Source organism: Bubalus kerabau, chromosome 5 (genome assembly GCF_029407905.1).
Source record: "Bubalus kerabau isolate K-KA32 ecotype Philippines breed swamp buffalo chromosome 5, PCC_UOA_SB_1v2, whole genome shotgun sequence".
NCBI lineage: Eukaryota > Metazoa > Chordata > Mammalia > Artiodactyla > Bovidae > Bubalus > Bubalus kerabau.
In genome coordinates, this window is record NC_073628.1 from 5,535,763 (window position 1) to 5,557,296 (window position 21,534).

Genomic DNA, 21,534 nt, shown 5'->3' on the forward strand with positions numbered 1-21,534 from the left:
TTTCCCTTTGGAGCCCTCCAGCCTCCTCCGTCCATGGTATTCTCCAAGCAAGAATACTGGAGTGGGTTGCCATTGCCTTCTCCAGGGGATCTTCCCGACCCAGCGATCGAACCTGGGTCTCCCGCCCTGCAGGCAGACGCTTCGCCATCATAGCTGTGCTTGCTCTATGCCAAACCTCCACACGGGCAGCTTCACTTAATCCTCGCCGCAACCCTGTGTGGAAGAACGATTTACGAATGGGAAAACTGAGACCCGGGCTTGTGCAGGAACTTGGTCCAATCCTTGAGAGCTGCGCAGTGCGGCCGCCTCAACCGCTCCTGGATGTATACGACTCGGGAGCCCCGTAACCCAAACAGCAACCAAACAAACCCATGTTTCCTCCCAGTGAATTGTGTGGCAGAGGGAACTGGAAGGCTGCAGACACTGAGAAAACCCTTGAAGGCCGCCCGTGTCTCGGTCGGGGGGTGTTGGGGCGGGGAGTGGAAGGTGGACAAGGAGGTCTTCCTGGAAGAGCTGACATCCAAGCAGAGAGCACGGAGGAGTTGGGCAGAACAAGAAGGGCCAGAGGGCGCGCCCAGCGAGTGTGCGGAGGTCCCTGGAGGAGGACACATCAAGGGCATCAGAAGAGGACAAGGATGGCGGCGTGGGGCCTGCGCAGGGCTGTGGTAGAGCCTCCCAAGGAAGGTTTCCCGTCCAGACTTGTGGGCCAGAGGGAGCCAGTGAAGGGGTTCAGGCTGAGGGCTGGCATGGTCCAGTGGGCTTTGGGAAGATCCGTGGGTGCACTGAGAAGGGCTGGGCCTGGGGGAAGAGGGTAGGTGATGGATGGCCCTGGGCACAGCCTTTATTTTAGTGTGTGGATTGGGGAGGCCTGTGGCATCATCGAATCATCAGGAATTGCTCAAAGATGGGACTTGGGAGGTAGAAGGGAGTGTCCAGCTGGAGGCCTGGGAGTTTGGCAGCTGAATGAGTGGGGACCGCTCCATAGCATTGAAGTCCAGGAGGATGAGCAGGACAAGGAAGAGGATGAGCCCAGGGTGGGACATGGAGAAGGGAGGGTGCCCAGGGCCAACCACTTGGGGGACAGGAGCATGTTCAGAGCTCCTCAGGGCTCGAGCTGAAGGGAAGGAGAATCTACTGCGGGCATCTCATCAATCTTGCCTGGAGGGAGAGGTGGGGAGAGAGACAAGGGAGGCAGCCTTCCCCCGCCCGAATGAGGAGACAGGACGCTGGAGCTTAGAGTCAGCAATTATGTTCCAAATTTTAATCCTCACAATGATCTCAGGAGATGTTGTTCGTCACCTCCTCTCTACACCAGAGAGGGGGACAAGCTCAGAGAGGGCAGGGACCAGATGCCAGGGCCCCTTCTGCACCCCTCCACAGAAAGAGAGGTCCCGAGAAGTGCCCACAGCTGCCCGACTCTCCTGGGACATAGGTGGCCACCCTGGGAGCCAGAGAGCAGGTTACACAGTCTCCCACATGCCCACACCTTGGCCCATCCTGGTTGCGGGGCAGCTGAGGGCCTGAAAAGAGAAGCCCTGGGCGAGAGGAGGGCAAGCACTGGTCTGGACTGTGGCCTTGGCAGGTCCTTTCCCCCTGCATCGTGGATCCCAGGTCGTGTCTCCACCAGCCTCAGGTGGCCACGGCAGGACTCATGGGCGCGGGCTGGGAGGGACGCTCAGTGCCCCGCACCTGGGGCGGGCTCACAGCAGGGTGCAGCTGCAGCTGCGGGTCTCCATGGCCATCAGCAGCACCCTCAGGTTGCGCGGAGTGTGGGGCGGGTAGCGGATGGCGTAGATCTTCTCCAGCCCCGGGCGGCGCAGCAGGCAGGCGCGGTGGTGGGAGAAGGTGTCGAAGGAGAACTTACCGTGGTAGTTGCCCATCCCGCTGCTGCCTGCAGAGGGACAGGGGGCACAGCAGTCAGGCCCCCAATGGCCGGCCAAGGGGCGTCAGACACACCTGGACTCTGCCGGTCACAGGGTATGACCTGAGTGGGCTGCTTCATCCCCCGAGCCTTGGTTTCCCCACATGTAAAGTGGGCTAATCATGAGATGCTATGGGTAAAGGGCTTAGCCCCACCCTGGCACCAGCACCCAGTCAAATAAATGTTGAGGACTACAGGTCTGGGGCAAGATGGGTGGACAGTGGGTGAGTGGGTTCCAGGGGTGGGGGGAGGGATGGACTGGGGGTTTGGGGTTAACAGTGCACACTATAGAAACTAGACAACAGGGACCTACCGTGGAGCACAGGGAACTATATGCAATACTTGTAATAACCTATAATGGAAAAGAATCTGAAAACGTGTGTGTGTGTATGTGTTAGTTGCTTAGTCATGTTCAACTCTTTGAGACCCCACGAACTGTAGCCCACCAGGCTTCTCTGTTCATGGAATCCTCCAGACAAGAATACTGGGGTGGATTGCCATTCCCTTCTCCAGAGGATCTTCCCAACCCAGGGATCGAACCCTGGTCTCCTGCATCGCAGGCAGATTCTTTACCATTTGAGCTACAGGGAAGTCCTGTGTGTGTGTGTGTGTGTGTGTGTGTGTGTGTGTGTGTAAAACTGAATTGCTGAAACCAACACATTATTGTAAATCAAATATACTTCAGGTAAAAAAAAAAAGAGGGAGCAAGATGGAAAGTAAAGAAAGCAACCCCACAGTAGATTCTGGGGTGACTCCCTAGGTTTGAATCCCAGCTTTGAACTGGCAAGTGACTTTGCCTTGGTCTCCTCATGACATGGGGGGACAGTGGCGCCACCTTCTAGAGTTGCAGGGACAAGTGTTCAGCCCCATAGATACAGCGAGTGCTGTGTTGAGTCCACAGTGTCTAGGTAGGGAGACAGTCAAGGACCAGGCAGTAGGAAGTCCTGGGGATGCAGCCTGGTGGAAGCAGGGGCAATCTGAGAGGGCTTCCTGGAGTGGGTGAGGCCTGAGGGATATGGCATTGACCAGATAAAGTGGGCATGTGGGGGCAGGAGGGCCCCAGACTGAGGAACAACTTGAGAGAGCGTTGGAGGTGGGTGACCTGGATGTGCTGGGACTCAGGTCAAGCTCCGTGTGGCTGGGGCAGCAGCTAGGGAAACGGGAGAGGAGGCTGGAACAGGATTCCATAGCCAGGCCAGGCAGGGCAGGCCTCCGGAAGCCGAGTCGGGGTCCTGTGGCTCCATCAGGGGCTGGGAGCTATGGGGGGCTTCATCAGGGGAGTAAGAGGACTGGGTTCCCCCACTGACAGACCCACTCACTTCCCTGAGGAGGAGCCACTGGGACTGGAGGTGGGGAGCCAGGTGGGCTGGGGGCAGGGCTTCCAGAAGGCGGCCGGCCTGTGCCCAGCCCTGGGAGGGCCTGGGACGACCAGGGCAGCCTGCCAGGCCCTGCTGGTCATTTACTCCGGTGCCCAGTGTGGGCCCTCTCCTCCCCTGAGGAGGAGGTCTCTCAGAGAGGGGCCGTGGTGGCCCCACATCATACAGCCATCGGGCTTGCTGGGGCCAGCCTCAGAGGCCAGGACCTTGCAGCCGGCCTGGGGGCTGCTAGGGCCTGGTGGAGTGGGGAGCTGACAGCAGCCCCCCATCTCCATCATGGACCCGAGGGGGTGTGGGAGGGCTTGAAGGAGCCGCGTGTAGCCGCATGTAGCCGCATGTGGCATAGAGAGCACACCCGGGCTGCCTTGCGTGCGCCGCCAGGCCGGCCGGGGAGAAAAGCCGCAGCAAGCACCGCGGATGGACCTCACAGTGACTCTGAAAACAACGTAAGCTGTGTGTCTGGGGGTCTGCCTGCGGATGGAAGTGCCGGGACTGGCATGGAAGGTTCCACTCCAGGCTCTGTGGAGGGGAGTCAGGGGAGGTGAGAGACGGCACCTACCCACTCCTCCGAAAGGCAGGCTGGCCAAGGTCAAGTGCATGAAGCCGTCGTTCCCACAGAAGCCCCCGCTGCTGGTCTGGGCCAGGACCCGTTTGACCACCTGGGGGGGAAGCAGCGGTGAGGCTGGTAAGAGAGCTGCCGGGGCTCTACCTGGCCCCCTCGGGGTCCCAGGGCCCACGGCAGGGTCTGAGGCCACCATGTGATCTGAAGAGTAGCCTGCCATCCCCACGTCCCCACTGGAGACGTGTGTCTTGAGCTTCCCTTGAGTGTGGTCCACGCAGGAGGCTGTGGACACAGACGTAGGCTGGCAGGGGAGGCGGGAAACCCAGCCTCCTCCTGGGGACATGGAGGGGCGGGTGATCAGGGAGATACCCTGGGAGGGATGTGAGGTGCCTGCTGGGTGTCCAGGAGGGCAGAGGTGAGTAGGAGGGACCCCCACCCACCCAGGGTGAAGGCCAGGTGGGGAGGCCGAGGGGCAGGGAAGCTGTGGAAGGCCTTGCGGATTGCACCACCGGGAGGACACTGAGATTTGTACTTTGGAAATATGAACTTGACCCCTGCTTGACTTAATGAAGGCCCTTCTTCGGTCTATGGACAATAAAGAAAGATTCGGTTCAGTCGCTCAGTCGTGTCCAACTCTTTGCAACCCCATGGACTGCAGCCCACCCAGCTTCCCTGTCCATCACCAAGATGAGTAGACACTAAAGAGTTGTTGCATAAAAACTTGGCTGTAGTTAGTTACAACGTGTGACCCTCAGGTCACAGCTAGATCAGGGCCTCCCGCAGAGTGGACACCCATCCTCAGGATCAGAAAACCCATTGAGACCAGCAGTAAGGACAGCAGAAGGCGGAGCCGGGACCACCAGTGCTCAGTGAGGACCCAGGGCAGGGCACGCGGGGTGGGATGAGGGTTGGTGTCACCGCGTATCCCGGAACAGCGCCGGGCAGTCAGAAAAGCTTGAAAGCCTATTGGCCAGATGACTTGCCTCCCTGCTTCCAAACACCTGTGCAGCATTTTCTTTTTTGACTGCTCTGTGCAGCATGTGGAATCTTGGTTCCCCCACCAGGGAGTGAAACCTGTGCCCTCTGCATTGGGAGCAGGTTTAACAGAGCCTTAACTACTGGACACCCAGGGAAGTTCCTGTGTAGCGTTTTCTAAAGTTAACATTACACAGATAAACAAGGGCTCCTTGGAGGAACAGCTGATTCTAGGGCCAGGCAGCTTGTAGACCCAGAAAGGAAGGAAGTGGTGGGAAAACCAAAGGATGGGCAGGTGTCTGGGACAGAGCAGCTCCCAGTGCCCAAAGGCCGGACAGGTCGAACGAAAATCAGGTGGTACTGGGGACAGGTTGAACAAGGAAACAAATCAGGTGGTATTGGGTTATAACCCGGAAAATAAAGCAGATGCACTGGAGTCCATGCTGATATAAAGAACCAGGCTTCCCTGGTGGACCAGTGGTTAAGACTCCGTGCTTCCACTGCAGGAAGCACAGGTTCAGTTCCTGGTCAGAGAACTGAGATTGCACGTGCCACATGGCGCGGCCAAACAGAAAAAGGCACTGATATAAAGAACCAAGCCAAGATTCCAGGTAGGATATGCAGATGTTCCCCCTCCAGCAGGTAGAGCTTACTCTCACCCCCTTCCATTGAAGGTAGGCTAGACTTAGTGACTTGCTCTCACAGAACAGAATAAGGAAAGGGAAAAATAGTCCTTGGTGGAGACCTGTGCCAGACCTAACCTTGGCCAGGGTTGAAGGTTAACCTCACCAGTGATGCATGGATCTCATGGTCCCCTGAGGATAAGTAGAGATGGGCCCTTGGCCCTGTGGGCTTCTTTCATGAGAGAAACAGCTGGCCACTGAGATGGGGGACATTCTGCAGGACAGATGGCCAGCACCCCGTAAGCTGAGAGATGGCCACAAGGGGACCAGAGGAGCCATGGCAACTAAATGCAGCTCGGGACCCTGGCCTGGATCCTGAGGTGGAAAGAAAAACTGGCAAAATCTGTCTAAAGTCTACAATGTGGTTGACAGCAATGTGCCAATGTCAGTTTCTTAGTTTTGACCAACGTAAGGGGAGAAACTGGAGTATATGGGCCTTCCCTGGACTCTCTGCAACTTTTCTGTAAATCTAAAATTATTCCAAAATTAAAAGTTTATTTTAGAAAAGCCTTGCTAGGACTTCCCTGGTGGTCCACTGGGTAAGACTCCATGCTCCCAGTGCAGGAGATCTGTGTTCCATCCCTGATCAGAGAACTAGATCCCACATGCCTGCTGCAACTAAGAATTCGCATGCCACAACTAAGACCTGACACAGCCTAAATAAATAAATAGAAATAAAAAGTAAAATTTAAAAAAGCATCGTCCAGGGGAATCCCCTGGAGGGTCAGTGGTTAGGACTCTGCGCTTCCACTGCAGAGGGCATGAGTTTGAGCCCTGATTGGGAGCTAAGACACTGCATGCTGCACGGCACTCCGGTGAGGAGGGGAAGCATTGCCCAGTCTATGAGGGATCTCAGGAGTGCTGGGGGTGGGGGATGTGTGTCCTGAGCTGGAGATGGCTGGCCACATGCATGTGAGCCTCCCAAAGGGCCCCCAGGGAGGGGCAGGGGACCAGGGCTCACTCTTGGGTCTGTGTGTTCTGGTCATTCATCCCCCCTCAGTCATTCCATCCCATGTTGTGTGTGCCTTCCACGAGCCAAGCACTGAAGGGGACACTGCGGCCACCAGGCTGAGATGATGCAGAACAAGAGAGACCAGGGCTGACCTTGAGGGGATGCTGGACCCTAGAGGAGAATCTGGGGAGCTGCCCACTAAAGGTCCAGGAGAACGTGGCCTAGATTGAAAGGCAGCAGGGAGGCCCTGCTGCCCCCAGGAGAAAGGAGAGAGACAGAGCCAAGCATGCCACCTGTCAGTGCCCCCGAGGGACCAAGAACCCCTGCCCTCCTGGCCAGGCCCATTGGTCCACTCTGGTCCTGGAGCCATCGCCCTCTGCTGACCCTACTCCAGTCTCCACTGCTGCCACCTGCCCCCACCTGCGTCCAGCCCCACCTGGCTGCTGTTGGAGAAGGCGTAGAGGGCCAGGGGCTTCTCCCGACGGTTGATGAAGTCGATGGCCTGGCCCAGGCTCCTCACGTTCACGATGGGCAGGATGGGCCCGAAGATTTCCTCCTGCATCACCGGATCGGTCTCCTGCACGTCCACCAGCACCGTGGGGGCTGCCCGGGACAGGGGCCGGCTCAGCCCAGGGGCGGGGCCCTCTGGAGGGCGGGGCCTAGGTAGGTGGGGCCTCTGGGGGGCGGGGCCTCGGCAGGCGGGGCCTATGGTGGGCGGGCCCGCGGGCTGTCAGGGGCCAGGGACCCGGATGTCCCAGGGACGGTACTCTCCCCGCTGCCCCTGGGAAGTGACCACGAGGGGGCTCCCCAGCCTGACCGAGCCGTGGGGCTCAGAGAACCACTCAGCCTTAGTCTCACAGTCAGAGGGTGATCCGATCTTAGATCCCAGAGCCTGAGGCCCCAGGTCCCAGCCTGTTAGACCCCCCGAGTCGTTCAGCCCAGGAGACCAAGGTTCTTTGTTGACAGCAGAGCAGACGCTCAGGACGGGCAGTGGGAGCTGAGAACCGGAATCGTGGGCGCGTAGCACTGGGGGTCGTGTGGCCCGTGGAGAAGCTGATCGTGGGGCTGAAGTTGGGAACCTGAGCCTAGAACTCTGGGGTCTGAGCTTGGAGAACTTTGGCCAGAGTGTGGAGTCGTGGGGTCGTGGGCTCAGACCCCAGCAACAGGAAACACCGGTGTCACGAAGTCGTGGCACCAGGCTGGGCTGTAGCAATGGGGTCGGGGGAGCCTCAGAGCTCAGACTCGGGGCCCAGCTGTGACCCCCAGTGTGGAGGTGCCTTCGCTGGGGTGGGGGTGGGGTGGGGCACAGTGGCAGGGAGGGCGGGGCTCACCGATGTAGAGATCGCATTCGTCACTCTGGCCGCCAATGACCACGCGGCCGCAGCTCAGCAGGCCCCGGAGCCGCTGGAAATGCTTCTGGCTGATGATGCGGCCCAGGTTTGGGGAGCTCTGGGGGTCGTCGCCATAGAAACGGGTGATGGCGCTCTGCAGGGCGGGCACCAGCCGTGCCTGCATCTCAGGGCTGCACAGGACATAGTCGGGGGCCACGCAGGTCTGGCCGGTGTTGAAATAGCGGAAGAAGGCCACCCGGTTGGCCACGGTCTGGGGGTCGCAGTTGTCGTCCACATAGCAGGGGTTCTTGCCTCCCAGCTCCAGCGTGACGGGCGTCAGGTGCTTGGCAGCAGCAGTCATGATGATCTTTCCAACTTGAGGGTTCCCTGGGCAAGAAAGGAAACCAGAGTGGCTCTCCATCACTTGACCAGGCGGGGCGGCCCCAGCCCAGGGCTGGGCACTCTCAAGGGGGTTCACTCCCTGCCCTGTGCTTCCCTGGAGAGGCCTTTGAATGGGGTCTCACCTGGCCTTTCCTTGTCAGTTGCTGCTACACTGGGGCCTTCCTCCCATCATCTTCCCCCTACCCCCGCCCTGACCAGCCCCATACAGTGGAAGGTCCCGGCTCCCTCACCTGACTTGCCCGCTTAGACGTCCAGGAATAGCGCCCCCCACACACACACCCCCTATAATGTGTCCCAGCTCCTGACCCCAGGCTGGGACCTGCAGGGACTCTTTCTAACCCGCCCCTCTGCACCCTCCCTTCTCTCCACTGGCCTCTGAAAATGACCCCTGTGGCCCAAGGTCAGCATCCCACTCCAGCTGGTCAACATCTGGGTCTCCCCTCTCTCTGACCTGATGCGGCAGCCCTGGCACCCTCCCCGCCCAGGTCCTGGCCTCTTCTCTGTGTTGGTCTCCCTGATCTCACAGTCCCCTCCTCTGCTCAGCCACCCCAACCACTCCTGATGCCCCCGGGCCTTGAGACCCTCCTGCCCATGCCTGACCCAGGGTCCCACGCTGCCATTTGAGTTGTGATGACCCTGGTCTTTCTCCCCAGCCACCACGGCCCGAGGGAGCCCGAAGCCCAGTCACCTCTCTGGTCTCACTTTCTCCTGCTTCCCTGTCCTTGGTCCCCTCTATCCAGGCCCCCTCACCCCCCAGGTGCCCTCCCCTGACCACAGGTCCTCCCCTCAGGGCCTCCTGTCTTTGTCAAACACCTCCCTGACTATGAGGCCATCCTGACCAACCCCGCCATGTGCCTTCCCACCTCTGCCCTGATCAACTTGGAAAGTGCTCCATGACAACGCGGAGACCTTGCCTTCCTACCCTGCCTCATCCCAAGGCCTGGCTGTGCCGGGCACGGTCTGCGCTCTAGTAAACGTTCAGTGAGCGAGCAAGTGAGTGAGTGACTGCATGCTGCCCAGGCCACGTGCTGTGACAAAGGCTTTCATTCATCCATTTATCCTTAAGACAGGCCTGTGACTTGGGGATGGCCCCTGTCCCACTGGTAAGGAAACTGAGGCCTGGGCAAGTCAGGGGATATGGCAGAGTGCCTTCTGATGGTCAGTCGGCCCCTGCACAAACTGCCTCGGGGGCCTGACCTGGACATTGGCCTCTGGGGTCTGCCTGCCTCGCCTGTGCACCCTCAGTCCTGAGGGGCCAGGGCCCAAAGCCCATTGAGCTTCGGGATGTGGCGGTGGAAGGTGAGTGGAGGGTGGGTGGTGGGCCCCCCCAGCTGCCTCCTCCTGGTATTCCCCCTGCCCTGGGAATCTGGAGGAACAGCTGAGGACCCTGCCTCTGCGCTCCCCCCATATCCTTCCCTGTCTGTTACAGTGGCGGTTGGCAGGCCTTGTCCCGGGCTCGCGGCAGGGTCTGGGGAGGAGAGAGGCCGAGACAGCATCCCTGGCCAGGGACGAGGTGTGCTGTGGGGGAGGCAGGTCTGGCCTCCCTCCTCCAGGGCCTGGCCCACTGACATGGCTGTCTGCCTCCTCCATCCTTTCTTCTCTTCTGGGAACTCTGCCCTGGTCACCTGAAGCTAGGTGGTGTCTGGGCCCCATGGGCACATGCCAGGATGATGGCAGGTGACCTCTGGGGGCAAAATCCAGCCTGCCCCAACCCTGGCTAGTGAGGTGGGCACTGCATCTCTTTGTCACCCAAGTCTCCAGACCCTCATCCGTCCAGCCTTCCAGAAGGGCTGTGGGGTGGTGAGGGAGTGCCTGGCATAGCCGGAGCTCACTCAGCAAGGGCGGATGCTGTGACGTGTGAAACTGTAATTGGTGGAGAGGCCTGTTCCTTGGGATGGGGCCCAGATCCCCAAGGGTCCCAGGGGTCCAGGGCCACTCTCCAGGCTGCTTGTCTTAGAGCAGAGCACACCCCCAGAGCTCACCCCCGTGTCCTCCCTGGCTGGCTATCTACCTCTGTCCTCTGAGCCTCTCTCCAGCAGCTGGGGACAAGGCCCCGAGCTGGCCTCAGGCCTCTCGCCCCTCCCATCCCGCGCGCTCCCCCCGACCTGCCCCTGGCAGCTGGCCCCTCACCCGTGAAGAAGATGTAGTCGAACTTGTGCTCCAGCAGCCGCCCCGTCTCCTGGGGCCCACCCAGCACCACAGCAAAGCAACTCTGCGAAGTGGGACGGACAAACGGAGGCTCCCTCTGGGGTCCCAGCCTGAGAGCCCAAGGGGCTGCCTGCCTGCCTGGGGCCGCTCCCCCCTTGCCTGGCCTGACCCAGCGATGCCAGGGCTCCAGCTGGGCTGGGTGGGGAGCAGGGAGCCCCCCAGGGGCACTGGGCAGGGGCAGTACCAGCCCAGCACGTGTGAGGTTGGGGTCTGGCAGAGTTGGGATGGGGACTGAGGTCAGGATGACCAGAGACAGACAGGGAGCCCCTGGGGACAGGCCCCACCCCTCTGTTTCACGCAGAGGGGAACAGAGAAGCTGGTGACTTGTCCAAGGCCACACAACCCAGAGGAGGTCGGAACTCAGGTCCTGCCCCGGGCCCAGAGGGCTGGCCTGGCCCCGCTCGGCCCCATTGTGGCTGCCTGGTCTGCACCGGGCCTGGCTCACCTGGTCCAGGTATCGGGGCAGCACCTCGGCCAGGACCTTCTCAGTGTTCTTGCTGATCTCCGAGGGTTTCAGCACCACGCAGTTCCCTGTGGGGCGGGGCGGAGTGGGGTGGGGTGGGGAGAGGGCGGGGCCTGTGTAACCACGCCCCATCTCCATTTGGTCCTCACACACCTGCAGGGCAGGAGCCCACCTCACTCCCCCTCCAGGTGAAGAATACAGCTGGGCTAGGAGAGGTGCGGTGCCAGCCCCAAGGCCACACACATGGAAACCAGGCTGTCTTAGCCACCTGGTGCCAGGCCCCCCCAACTCCTCCCTGGCTCTGGGGATGGCTGTGAAGCCATGAGGCTGGGAGGGGATGGGCAGGGGGCAGAAAGGCAGAGGGTCCCTCTCACCTGCTGCGAGGGCACCCACCAGGGGCCCCAGGCTCAGGTTCAGAGGATAGTTCCAGGGAGACAGGATGAGCACCAGGCCGAAGGGCTCCTTCCGGATGAAGGCTGAGTCCAGCTGCGTGGCCTGGGCCAGGGCCAGCGTGATGGAGAACGGTGAGGGGCTGAAACCCCAGCCCCTCAGCCACCCTCCACCCAGAGAGGTCTCCTGACCCCAGTGTCACTCACCAGGTTCTTGGACACTTTCTCATCCTTCATCCAGGCCCTCAGGTTCCTAAGGGCCAAGTTAATCTCGTTCTGGCTGATGCTGATTTCAGACACCTCTGCCTCGAAAGCTGACTGCAGGGTGAGTGGGAGAGAAAGGGCAGGGTCGGGACTGGGGTCAGGGACCCAGGATCCGCAGGTGGCTGAAGCCCTGGAGAGAGCTGGAGCCCTGGGAAGGGCAAAGCCTGCCTTATTGACTCATTCATTCATTTATTTATTCACTCCACGTTCACTGAATGCTTACAGTATATGGGTCCCATTCCTGTGCTGGGGATGTAGCGGTGATGAAGCAGACAGAGGACCTGCCCCACGGAGCTGACGCTGTGGTTGGCGGCACAGTCCACGTGATGATGAGAATACTGACTATTCCATTAAGATGTGACAAGTGCAATAGAAGGATGAAGCAGGGTTTCAGCGTGTGTGCGTGAGGGCCTGTGCATGTGTGTGTGTGTCTCTTTGCTCTATTTTACACAAGATGGTCAGTACCAGCCTCTGGGATGGCGTGACATTTGAGCAGTGAAGAAAGAAAGGAAGGCAGCCCATGGATACCTGGAGGCAGGATATTCCAAGCTGAGGGTATGGCATGTGCAAAGGCGCTGAGGCGGTGCAGCTTTGCTCTCTTCCTGGTTAGCAAGCAGGAGAGTGGGTGAGGTGATGAGGCCTAGCCACTGGGGTGGGGACTATTGAGCAGAGCAGGGACAGGATCTAACTCAAGTTTGAACAAGACTGTCCATGTGGCCCCTGTGGCCTGCTTTGTGGATGTCAGTCTGCAGCAGACACGGAGGACAGGTGTCTCTGGATAATTGCCATCAGTTCCCATAGCCCAGGGGCTAAGGGCAGATTTCGAGGGCAGGAGTTAAAAAGAGGCAAAAGTCAATAGGGACACTGTCCTGATCTCTGCCAGCTGGCATGCCTGCCCCACCCCCACGAGGCGGGAGGGACCCAGCATGCGGGCTGCAGGCAACTGGAGGCCATCGCCCGGGACACCAGAGCCAGGCTGTCCTCATGAATGAGACTCCGCTCTTACAGTGAGAGTGCCTTCCTGCCAGAGGTGAGGGCGATGGGCCCAGGGGTGGCAGAGCTGAGTCTTGAGCGGGAAGGATGTGGGGACCCTGGAGCAGAAAGCCCTGTCCACCGGCCTGCTTCAGGCACGCCTTCTACTATGTCTGTGTTCACAGGCCACACTCCTGCCCAGTGAGATCTGTGTGACCTGTGTGAGGTTTGGGCCTGTTTAAGGGGCTTCTCTGGTGGCTCAGACGGTAAAGAATCCACCTGCAATGCAGGAGACCCAGGTTTGATCCCTGGGTTGGGAAGATCCCCTAGAGGAGGGCATGGCAACTCACTTCAGTACTCTTGCCTGGAGAATCCTATGAACAGAGGAACCTGGTGGGCTACAGTCCATGGGGTTGCAAATAGATGGACACAACTGAGCGACTAACATTTTCACTCTTTTCAAGGGATGATCTGGACCCCAATGAATGCCATGAAAGAGTAGGTTGTTTTCAGCAGGGGCTGTGTGCCATCAGGCAAGAACATGCCCTCTCTTAGTCACCTCTGAGGGTTACTGGGTGTGACCACCTGTACCTGGAAGGGCTGCTGGAAGTTAAGTGGGAGGATTTGTGCAGGGCAGACAGGGCAGATGCTGCCTGCTGGGAGGGTGGGAACAGGGCTGGCCGAGACCAGAAGGAGGGACAGATTGGATTTCCTGGGCTGCTGCTACGTTTATGGGGCCCTGGCTCCTGAAACCTTGAGGGTTGGAGGCGGGAGGTGAAATCTGAGCTGTAGGGAGAAGAGGGACCAGATAGACCGTCGGGTCAGGTGTCACAGAGGCGGACAGGCCAGGCCAGCAGGTGTGCAGGGCAGAGGCTCCGTGGGGGGAGCCCAATAAGCCAGGGTAGGGGATGAGAGTCCCCTCTGTCCTGGATTAGGTCCAGTGAGGGACACTCCACACAGAGAGGCAGAGCCAGGCCCCTTGGATGTCAGAGAGCCAAGGAGAGGATTCTCTGGCACCATGGTTTCATAAATGGGACAACAGATCATTCCAGAAACAGCTGATGAGGGAACCTGGCTGTAGTCCCGGAGCATGGTGATAAATAGAAGGTTCAAGGACACTAAGAAAGGGGCTAGGCATCACCAGGAGGCCACGTCCTGAGGACCAGTCCTTGTGCCCAGCTTTTGCTGTCCCCACGGAATGAGGGTGCCCTGATCCATGACCTCAGATGCCACGAAACCCCATAGTCTCTGAGTCCAGGCCTGCTCTGGAGCCAGGGTGGACACCCGGCTGGGTGTCTGCAGATCAGGTGGGTCCCAAGGAGGCTGCAGAGGCACCCCCAGGTCTGCCAGGGCTGACATCTCTCCCACAAACTGGGTGGAGCCAGCAGGCCCAGCAGAACAGCAAAGATGGCTGGAGGGCAGTAAGGGATGACTCCAGGGCTCCCTGGAGGGTTCTGCTCGTGGGCTCAGGAGGGGTGAAGAAGAGCTCGGTGCTCAGCATGAGCCAGTGTGGGACTGCTGCAGCCCCTGGGGACAGCGGCCGACATGCACCTTGACCCTGTCCTGGTGTGAAGTGTCAGAATGGCTCCTGACCAGCTGGCAAAGAGTCACAGCCTTGGAGGGTTACTGGTGGTGAAGGGCAGGGGGCACCAGCGTCCAAGGGTGAGTCTGGACACTGTGGCTTTGTGGCAAGCACAGGGATGTTTTGTCCAGAGAAGAAACTCGGGGACAGCTGTCTTGGGGCAGCGGCAGCCACATGGGTGGGCCCTACTGGCTGAGAAGGTGGGAGGCTGACTACAAGGAAGGATATTTCTTGGGGTCCTGTCAAGGCTACTGCTGGAAACAGCAGGGACTGAGCCCCAGGCATCCAGGATTTGGACAGAGGCCATGATGCCCACAGTACCTGGAGAAGCCGGAGTTCCCCCAACACACGCAGCCTTAGGGGTGCGACCCTCCTCTCCGGACCTCACCCCTCGTGTGTCTCCACCTCTTGCCCTGCCCTCCAGCCACGCCGGCCTCCGCGCTGCTCCTACAGCACAAGCACGCCAAGCACGTCCTGCCTCAGGGCCTTTGCACGTGTTGGGCCCTCTGCCATTTCCCCCTCGTCCCTGGGACCCTTCTCCCTCCCCCTTCACACATCACCATCTCCAGGAAACCTCCCCTGACCCCCACATACCAAACAGCACCCTCACCCTGGCCCGCTCTCAACCCCTTCACACTGGGAGTGTCTCTCCATGGTATTTATCACCACCCAACATGCTTTGTATTTATTTACTGTCTAATTGTGTCTGTCCCTGGGGGGCCAGCTCCCTGGACTTGGTTTTATTTGTTGTATCCCCAGAGCCTAGAACAGGGCCTGGCACATAGTAAGTGTTCAATAAATAGAGTGGAGTTGGGGAATTCCCTGGCGGTCCGGTGGTTAGGACTCCGCGCTTTCACTGCCGAAGGCACAGGTTGAATTCCCGTCGGGGGACTAAAATCCCAAAAGCGTGTGTGTGTGTGTGTGCGCTTGCGTGCTAAATCGTGGTCCAACTCTTTGCAACCCACCAGACTTCTCTGTCTATGGAATTATTCAGGCAAGAATACACTGGAGTGGGTTGCCGTACCCTCCTCCAGGGGGTCTTCCTGACCCAGGGACCAAACCTGTGTCTCTTAAGTCTCCTGCATTGGCAGGTGGGTTCTTTTCCACTACCACCACCTGGGAAGCCCCAAATAGCAGTGGAGTGGAGGTGGAAATGAACGACTAGATGAATGCAGAAGAGTGGGTTCTGGTACAGGAAAGGAGGTGGGCGTGATGGCTTTTAGTTCCCCTTTGTGGAGGATGCAGCTGTCTCCACCTTCGCTGCCCACCTCCCCACCCCTGCCCCCCTCCCCGCAATCCCCCTCCCCTCACCCCTGCCCTCCTCCCCCAACCCCTGCCCTCCTCCCCTCACCCCTGCCCCCACCCACCTTGTGCAGGTCCTGAGCCAGCACCTCCTGCAGCAGCTGCTTGTTCTCTCGCAGGAAGCGGCTCAGGCCCTTCAGCTGGGCGGCCCGGAACTCGGCCGGCCGCGTGCGCCCCGAGACGAAGGCCTCCCGCAGCCGCTGCAGGGTGTCTGCAAAGGGGTCCATCCTGCCGGGTGGGGGGCGGTGTGGGCCGGGGTGCCCTCACTTCCATGGCCCCCTCCCTGGCCCCTGCCCACACCCAGCTGGGCCCACGGACACTCCCTCGGGGACTCACACGTAATCCCAGGGACCCGGGCTGCCCCACCTACACACACACACACACACACCACACACACTCACACACAGGACACACTTAGACACCCACTACAGAACTACAGATCATGCCCCTCGGCCAGTGGGCAGGAGGGCCCTGGACCCCAGGGCAGTCACGGGCCCAGGCCTGGGCTGGGGGACTGCTACTCCACAACCCCTGAGGGCGAGCAGGCGGCCGGGGTACCACGCGTCTTCCTGCCGCAGGGAAACGAGCCCTAAGCCACAGCCCCTGCCCTGCTCCGCACCCCTCCCAGAGACGGCAGCCCTGAGCCCAGCAGGCCTGAGTGGAGCAACCGGGGGAGTGTGGCCACCAACGGCCGCTGAAGCCACTTCGTTGAGACATTCCCGACACAGAATGTGCTGCCACCCCCGGTCCCCAGGCAGGAGGCCCTGCCCAGGGAGGCCGGGCTGGTGGGCAGTGGCTCAGAGGCCGGGGGACAGGACCCCCACCCCCCCTGTGGCCCAGCTCTACAGCAAGATGGGGAAGGAAGAGCTCGCCTCCTACAGGTGCCGCGGCCCACCCCCACTCCGCGGCCACGGTGCAGGAGGAACAGGGAGTGGGGGTGGCAAGCAGTGAGGGGCAGCCCGGCCCGCGTGCTGGCATCAGCCTGGGCCAGCAGGCTGGGTAGGGGCCCTGGCATTCCCCGGGGCCCCCGCCTGTTTACCTGAAGCTCACGAGAGGAGCGCTCTGACGCACTCGGTCCTCGGCCTGGTGCCAAGGACCCATGGGGACCCTTTCCTTCTTCCCTTCTGACTCCCTTCCCTCGGGTCTCTGCTTGGCTGATGCCTCCTTCAGGCAGCCCACCATGATTACTCCCTTACACATTCTCACAGAGGTCCTGCGACCGTGCTCCCCACCACACTGCGTGTGTGTGAGTTGCTCAGTCGAGTCCGACTCTTTGTGATTCCCATGGACTGTAGCCCACCAGACTCCTCTCTCCATGGACTGTTGCAGGCAAGAACACTGAAGTGGGTGGCCATTTCCTTCTCCAGGGTATCTTCCCGACCCCGGGATCAAACCCAAGTCTCCTGCATTGCGGGCAGATTCTCCACCATCTGAGCCACCAGGGAAGCCCACACTGTGTGGTACTTTGTGGTAAATACTGGTTTCCTTCTGTCCACTTCCCTGTCCCCACCCCCATCCCTCCCACTGGACTGGGAGGCAGGGCCCTGCTTTGCCTTCTTAGCCCGTCATTTGGGTTTGTGCTCCCCATCTGTTAGGGTCTCCCTTCCACCTACCAGCTGACAGGGTTTTTTTTTTATCAAGGATGAGACCCTGCCTGCCAGTTCGGGGCCCAGGGAGTGGCATCAGTGCCCCCAAGCCTGCCAGCCACTGTTAAGTGGCCACTGCTGCCACAGCCCTATGCTTTCTGGAGGGCTCAATGACCGCTAGGGCCAAGCTGCTCCAGCTGACAGGATGGCCTGGCCCGATGGACTCCCTGCCGAGAGCTCAACGGGCCCTGCGCTGTCCCCACGCATGATGGAGGCCAGACTGAGCCCATAGGCCTCCTGCTGCGATCAGGAGAAAGCGTGCAGTGGTCTGGGCACAGGGCGGGTTCCATGTCCCCCAGAGAGGGTGACGGTGCCCCAGAGCGGGGACATTGTCAGGGCTACTCTCAGCCCCAGGCTCACCCTCTGCTCTGACCCTCCTCCTGGGAAGAAGGCATATCGGACAGAGGCCCAGGAGCCCAGAGCCTTGAGGACTCCCTGGGCCACCTTGTGAGCTCAAACCCTGATCCAGCCTCTCCTGGCTGTGTGACCTTGGGCAAGTCACTCTTCTCTCTGCCTCAGTTTCCACATCTGTAAAATAGGGATGTTGATAGCACTTGCTCTGGAGAAGGAAACGGCAACCCACTCCAGTGTTCTTGTCTGGGAAATGCCATGGACAGAGGAGCCTGGCGGCCTACAGTCCGTGGAGTCACAAAGAGCTGGACACAACTGAGCGACCAAACCACCACCACCAATAACACTTGCTACCGTCCGGAGAATTGAATGACATATCACCCCGGGAAGCAGTGGCCGTTGCCGCATAGTAAATGGTCAGCTGCGGTTATTGTTACCAAGTGCTCGACAAATATTTATCCCTGTTCCCTCCCCCCGCCCCCTCTTACCTTCAGATTCCTGCTGATGGATGCTGAGTGCGAACCACACCTGCCCCCTCCCTCCTCCGCAGGGTTCCTTTCCTAAGAGTCTCCGCAGAACCCACAAAAATGTGAGGCATCTGGCTTGAAGGGAGCATCTCCCAGTGCAGTGAGGGGCGGGGAGCTCTGCGGGGGTGGAGGTCTGGTTGGAACATTCCAGCAGCCTCTCCAGGCAACACTGAGGCAGACTCACACAATAGTGCCCCCTGCAATTTGGTCAGGACCGAGTCCCCCCTGGGGGTGCCTGCTGGGGAGCGGGGAGCTTGACTCAACCCATATGAGCAGGTGAGCCAAGGCTACCTGTGGGGCCTGGGGCCTGAGGGGACCCTGGGCCTGTGACCTCACAAGGGAGCTGAGCAGCTGCTCTGGACACACGTGCAGGGGTTCCTGCACCAGGGGGTCTGGGGGCCCTGGGCCCACCTCCCTGGGAGCTGCTAAGTCAGTCGATGTGACAAGGGACGGCTTGTTCCTCGGGGGCCCCGGGACCTTCCCTCAAGGCCAGAGGCCTGGGGGCGCGCTAGTAAGAATAATAACGACCAGGCGGTGCCACTGCAGGTACTGTGTCGGCAGCGGGGGCACAGCCGTGGGTACAGCATGGTGTTCAGATGGCGTCCCTGAAGGAAGCTGAGGCCCTGGGCCCGTGGCATCAAGACACTGACAGGCAGGGTGGGCACTCAGGTCTGCTGCCTCCAAAGCAGCATCGGGAAGCCGCTGCTGCCCGGGCCCCGCCCCTGCACCCTGCCTGGTCCTGCGGGTGAGCTACCTCCCAGCCCTCACCCCTGTTCACCCTCTCGCGCTTTCTGCCTCGGTTTCCCTGTCTACACCACAGTCCCTCTAAAAGCATGCTCCCAGTATGCCGTGTCAGAGGCCCAAGGACCTGGGTCCAAATCCCAAGTTATCAGCTCGGGCCTCGGGCAGGTGGCTTGGCCTCCCTGTGACTCGCTTTTCCCATCTGTGAAATGGGCACAATGCCTTTGTCTACCCTGTGGTGCTGGGAAGTGGTTGGTGCTAGGCTGAGCCCCGTGAGTGCTCATGAGGATGGTTCCTGATGATTGTTATTCAGACAAGACCGCAAAGGACGGCTGTGCTGACGGGGCCGAGGGGAGAAGATCCTGGGGTTGGAAACCAAGGAGACCTTGGCCCAGCGTGGACATCCGGGAGGCAAGGACATCAACTTGGGACCCCATGGGGGCAGGGAAGCAGAGCTGGCAAGAGCGACAGAGGTGACCTTGGTGGTCTCAGGGCCTGGGAAGCCCCTCGACCGTAAGTGGAGGTCACAGGCCTGGCTTGAAAGCCCCACAGGCCCCAATACTCTAGAGTCTCTAATCTGGCCTCACCCCTGGACTGTGTAGCCTTAACGTGGATTTTCCCAAGGTCTCCCGCACTCTAGGCAGCAGCCCCCTCCCTTCCGTGGGGGCCGTGGGGAGCTGCGGACCAACATTTGGCTGTGGGCTGAGCCAACCCCAGCCCCGCTGCACTGAGAGGCTGTGCCAGAGGCTGGACTCCCTGATCCTGGCGAGGTCCGTCTGACAACAGCTTCTCTGCGAGGCCGGGAGGGCGGGGCCCGGCTGACCTTTCTTCCTGGACGTTGGCAGGGTCCATTCCCAAGAATGTGATCACTCAAAACCACTCACGGTGAACCCCGCCCCAGCAGCGGATACGTGTGGCCAATGCCCAGGAAATGTGTTGTCAGATGGATGCTTGACGCCGCACCCCCTTCACCCCAGGGACAGGGGTGTATTCCTTCCTGGGGCAGCTGCTCCCTCAGTAACCCCAGCCCAGCTCAGACTCAGTACGGGTGCTGGCTGGCCTCAGGGACCCTCAGCTTCTCTCTTTCATCTCTGAGGTTGGGGCAAAGGGAAGTCCCTTCCTCCTTCTTCGTTCTCCCCAGGTAGGCAGAGCAGCTCTGAGAAGACAAGCTAGCTTTTGCCTGCGACTGTGAGGGGTCAGGCCTGCCCTGACCCAGAGTCTCAACAACAGCCCAGAGTCCCCGCACCAGCCTGCCAGCAGGCCCCGGCCCTGACCACTGGCCGCTGCATCCCAGCCGCCATGGAGTACCATACCTGAGGGCCTGCCCAGCTGCCCGTCTTCCTGGTCGGCCGCGCTCTGCCCAGCTGCCCGCCCTGCCGTTATGAAATGTCCAGGGCTGGGCCGGCCCCTGGGGCGGGGCCACCCTGGCCTCGTGCCTGACTTTGACTCCAGGCTAGCTGGAGGCCGCAGGCTGAGAGTTCACCAGCACTTCCCTCGGTGTGGGGGAGCCTCTAGGTCCTTCCCTGGACCACGAGAGAGGGCCAGGGCCCAGAGAGGGCCAGCACCAGGCCAGCGCCACACAGCAGGCCTCGAGGGAGCTCTGAGCTGAGGGTCCATCCCGAGGCCTTAGGGGGAAGGGTCCCAGGCCTGGCTGGAGGAGGAGAGTCCAGGCAGTGGAATTCTGGTGTGGATGGGGACTGCGGCCTGGAGTGGCAGGGAAAGCCTGCTCCCCACAACCCCCCCACCCCCGCCCCTCTAAGCCTCAGTTTCCCATCTGCAAAGTGAAGAGCTCAGATCCAAAGACAGCTGGAGTCCAGAAACACAACCTCAGGGCCCAGAAGGGCCGCAGGCTTCGTCCTGACGGCCGCGTGTCTGTGTCCATCAGCACCGCCTCCCCCAGCACCCCACTCACGGCGCCTGTCACCCCTGCGTTTTACAAGGAGGAGATGGAGGCCCGGGGGGAGGATCTGACCCCACAGGGCACGGCGGCGGGCTGGGACCCACACGAGAAGGCTGTCGCTGTGTACCAGCCTGGGCCCGTCTCCAGCCAACCCCTCCTAACCTCCTGGGAAAGAGCGCCGCCCTCTGCCCTCCAGCCGCCGTCATGACAAGTGTGGCCGTGGAGGTTCCCGTGTGCCCGCTCCTCCGCGTCACCCCAGCGCCCATGCCCGCACACCTGTCAGAGTCAGCACAAAGGAGGAAGATCCCCCCGCAGGTGCTGGTGTCAGACAGGCGGCTGATTAGGTTACAGGTGTGGGGACAGGCGTATCCTCCGTACCATCGCTCCAGGCTTGTCGCCCCGGGCTCGCTGCTGCCCCTCCACCTTGGTGCCCTGGGTCTTGCCCAGGACCGTGGCCCAGGGCCTCTGGGCCAACTGGGCCCCCAGGAGATGCTCCTCACGGCTCCCACCCTCCCCGCAGCCCCTGCCTACCTGGGAGGGCAGAGGAGGCCTCCGGGCCCTCCTGCAGGATCTGGTAGCCCCCCAGAGGCTTCAGCCACTGGGATGGGGTAAGGGGCTGCTGGAGCCCCCGTCCTCTGCATGGGATGGAGCCCCCAGCCGCTGCCTGTCACGTGGCTCGGCATGTGACAGCCCTGCCCTGCTGCCTGGAGCTGAGCCAGGCAGAGGCAGAGCCAGCGGCAGGCGGGGCAGAGCTGGAGCTGAGCCTGGCAGTGGTCAGCCTGGAACCAGGCCCAGAGAGGGGCAGTCACTGATCTAAGGCCACACAGCAAATCAGGGACCCACCTGGGGAGACACTGGTGGGTGGCAGGGGTATTGCAGGATCCTGAGGGGCCCCTCCCTGACCGGGGAGCCCTCCTGCAGGGGTTACCCCTGAACTTGTTACGAATTCAGCCTGGGAAGTCCCCAGAGAGGACTGTCCTCCTGGCA

At 60.7% G+C, this 21,534-nt stretch overlaps 1 protein-coding gene across 2 annotated transcripts; it reads right to left on the minus strand.

Moving 5' to 3' along the window:
• Positions 1 to 1,241: 1,241 nt before the first annotated feature.
• ALDH3B1 (aldehyde dehydrogenase 3 family member B1) lies at positions 1,242 to 20,040 on the minus strand. Of its 2 annotated transcripts, none has more exons than XM_055580646.1 (10): positions 19,961 to 20,040; positions 15,448 to 15,610; positions 11,470 to 11,580; positions 11,248 to 11,368; positions 10,856 to 10,941; positions 10,333 to 10,414; positions 7,801 to 8,187; positions 6,906 to 7,072; positions 3,857 to 3,956; positions 1,242 to 1,891 (listed from the first exon to the last, which is right to left on the minus strand). In XM_055580646.1, exons 2-10 carry the CDS (start codon positions 15,607 to 15,609, stop codon positions 1,701 to 1,703), a joined length of 1,407 nt encoding a protein of 468 aa, XP_055436621.1. In that variant the 5' UTR covers position 15,610; positions 19,961 to 20,040; the 3' UTR covers positions 1,242 to 1,700. The 2 variants fall into 2 exon arrangements, with proteins under 2 accessions (XP_055436621.1, XP_055436623.1); XM_055580648.1 differs by lacking the exon at positions 19,961 to 20,040 and adding an exon at positions 17,868 to 19,929.
• Positions 20,041 to 21,534: the final 1,494 nt, after the last annotated feature.

Coding starts and splice junctions, on each gene's coding strand:
- ALDH3B1 (XM_055580646.1), bottom strand. CDS start 15,609: ATGGACCCCTTTGCAGACACCCTGCAGCGGCTGCGGGAGGCCTTCGTC. Junction 11,369..11,469: donor AGAAAGTGTCCAAGAACCTG/GTGAGTGACACT, acceptor GCCCTGGCCCAG/GCCACGCAGCTGGACTCAGC. Junction 10,415..10,855: donor TGCCCCGATACCTGGACCAG/GTGAGCCAGGCC, acceptor CCCACTTCGCAG/AGTTGCTTTGCTGTGGTGCT.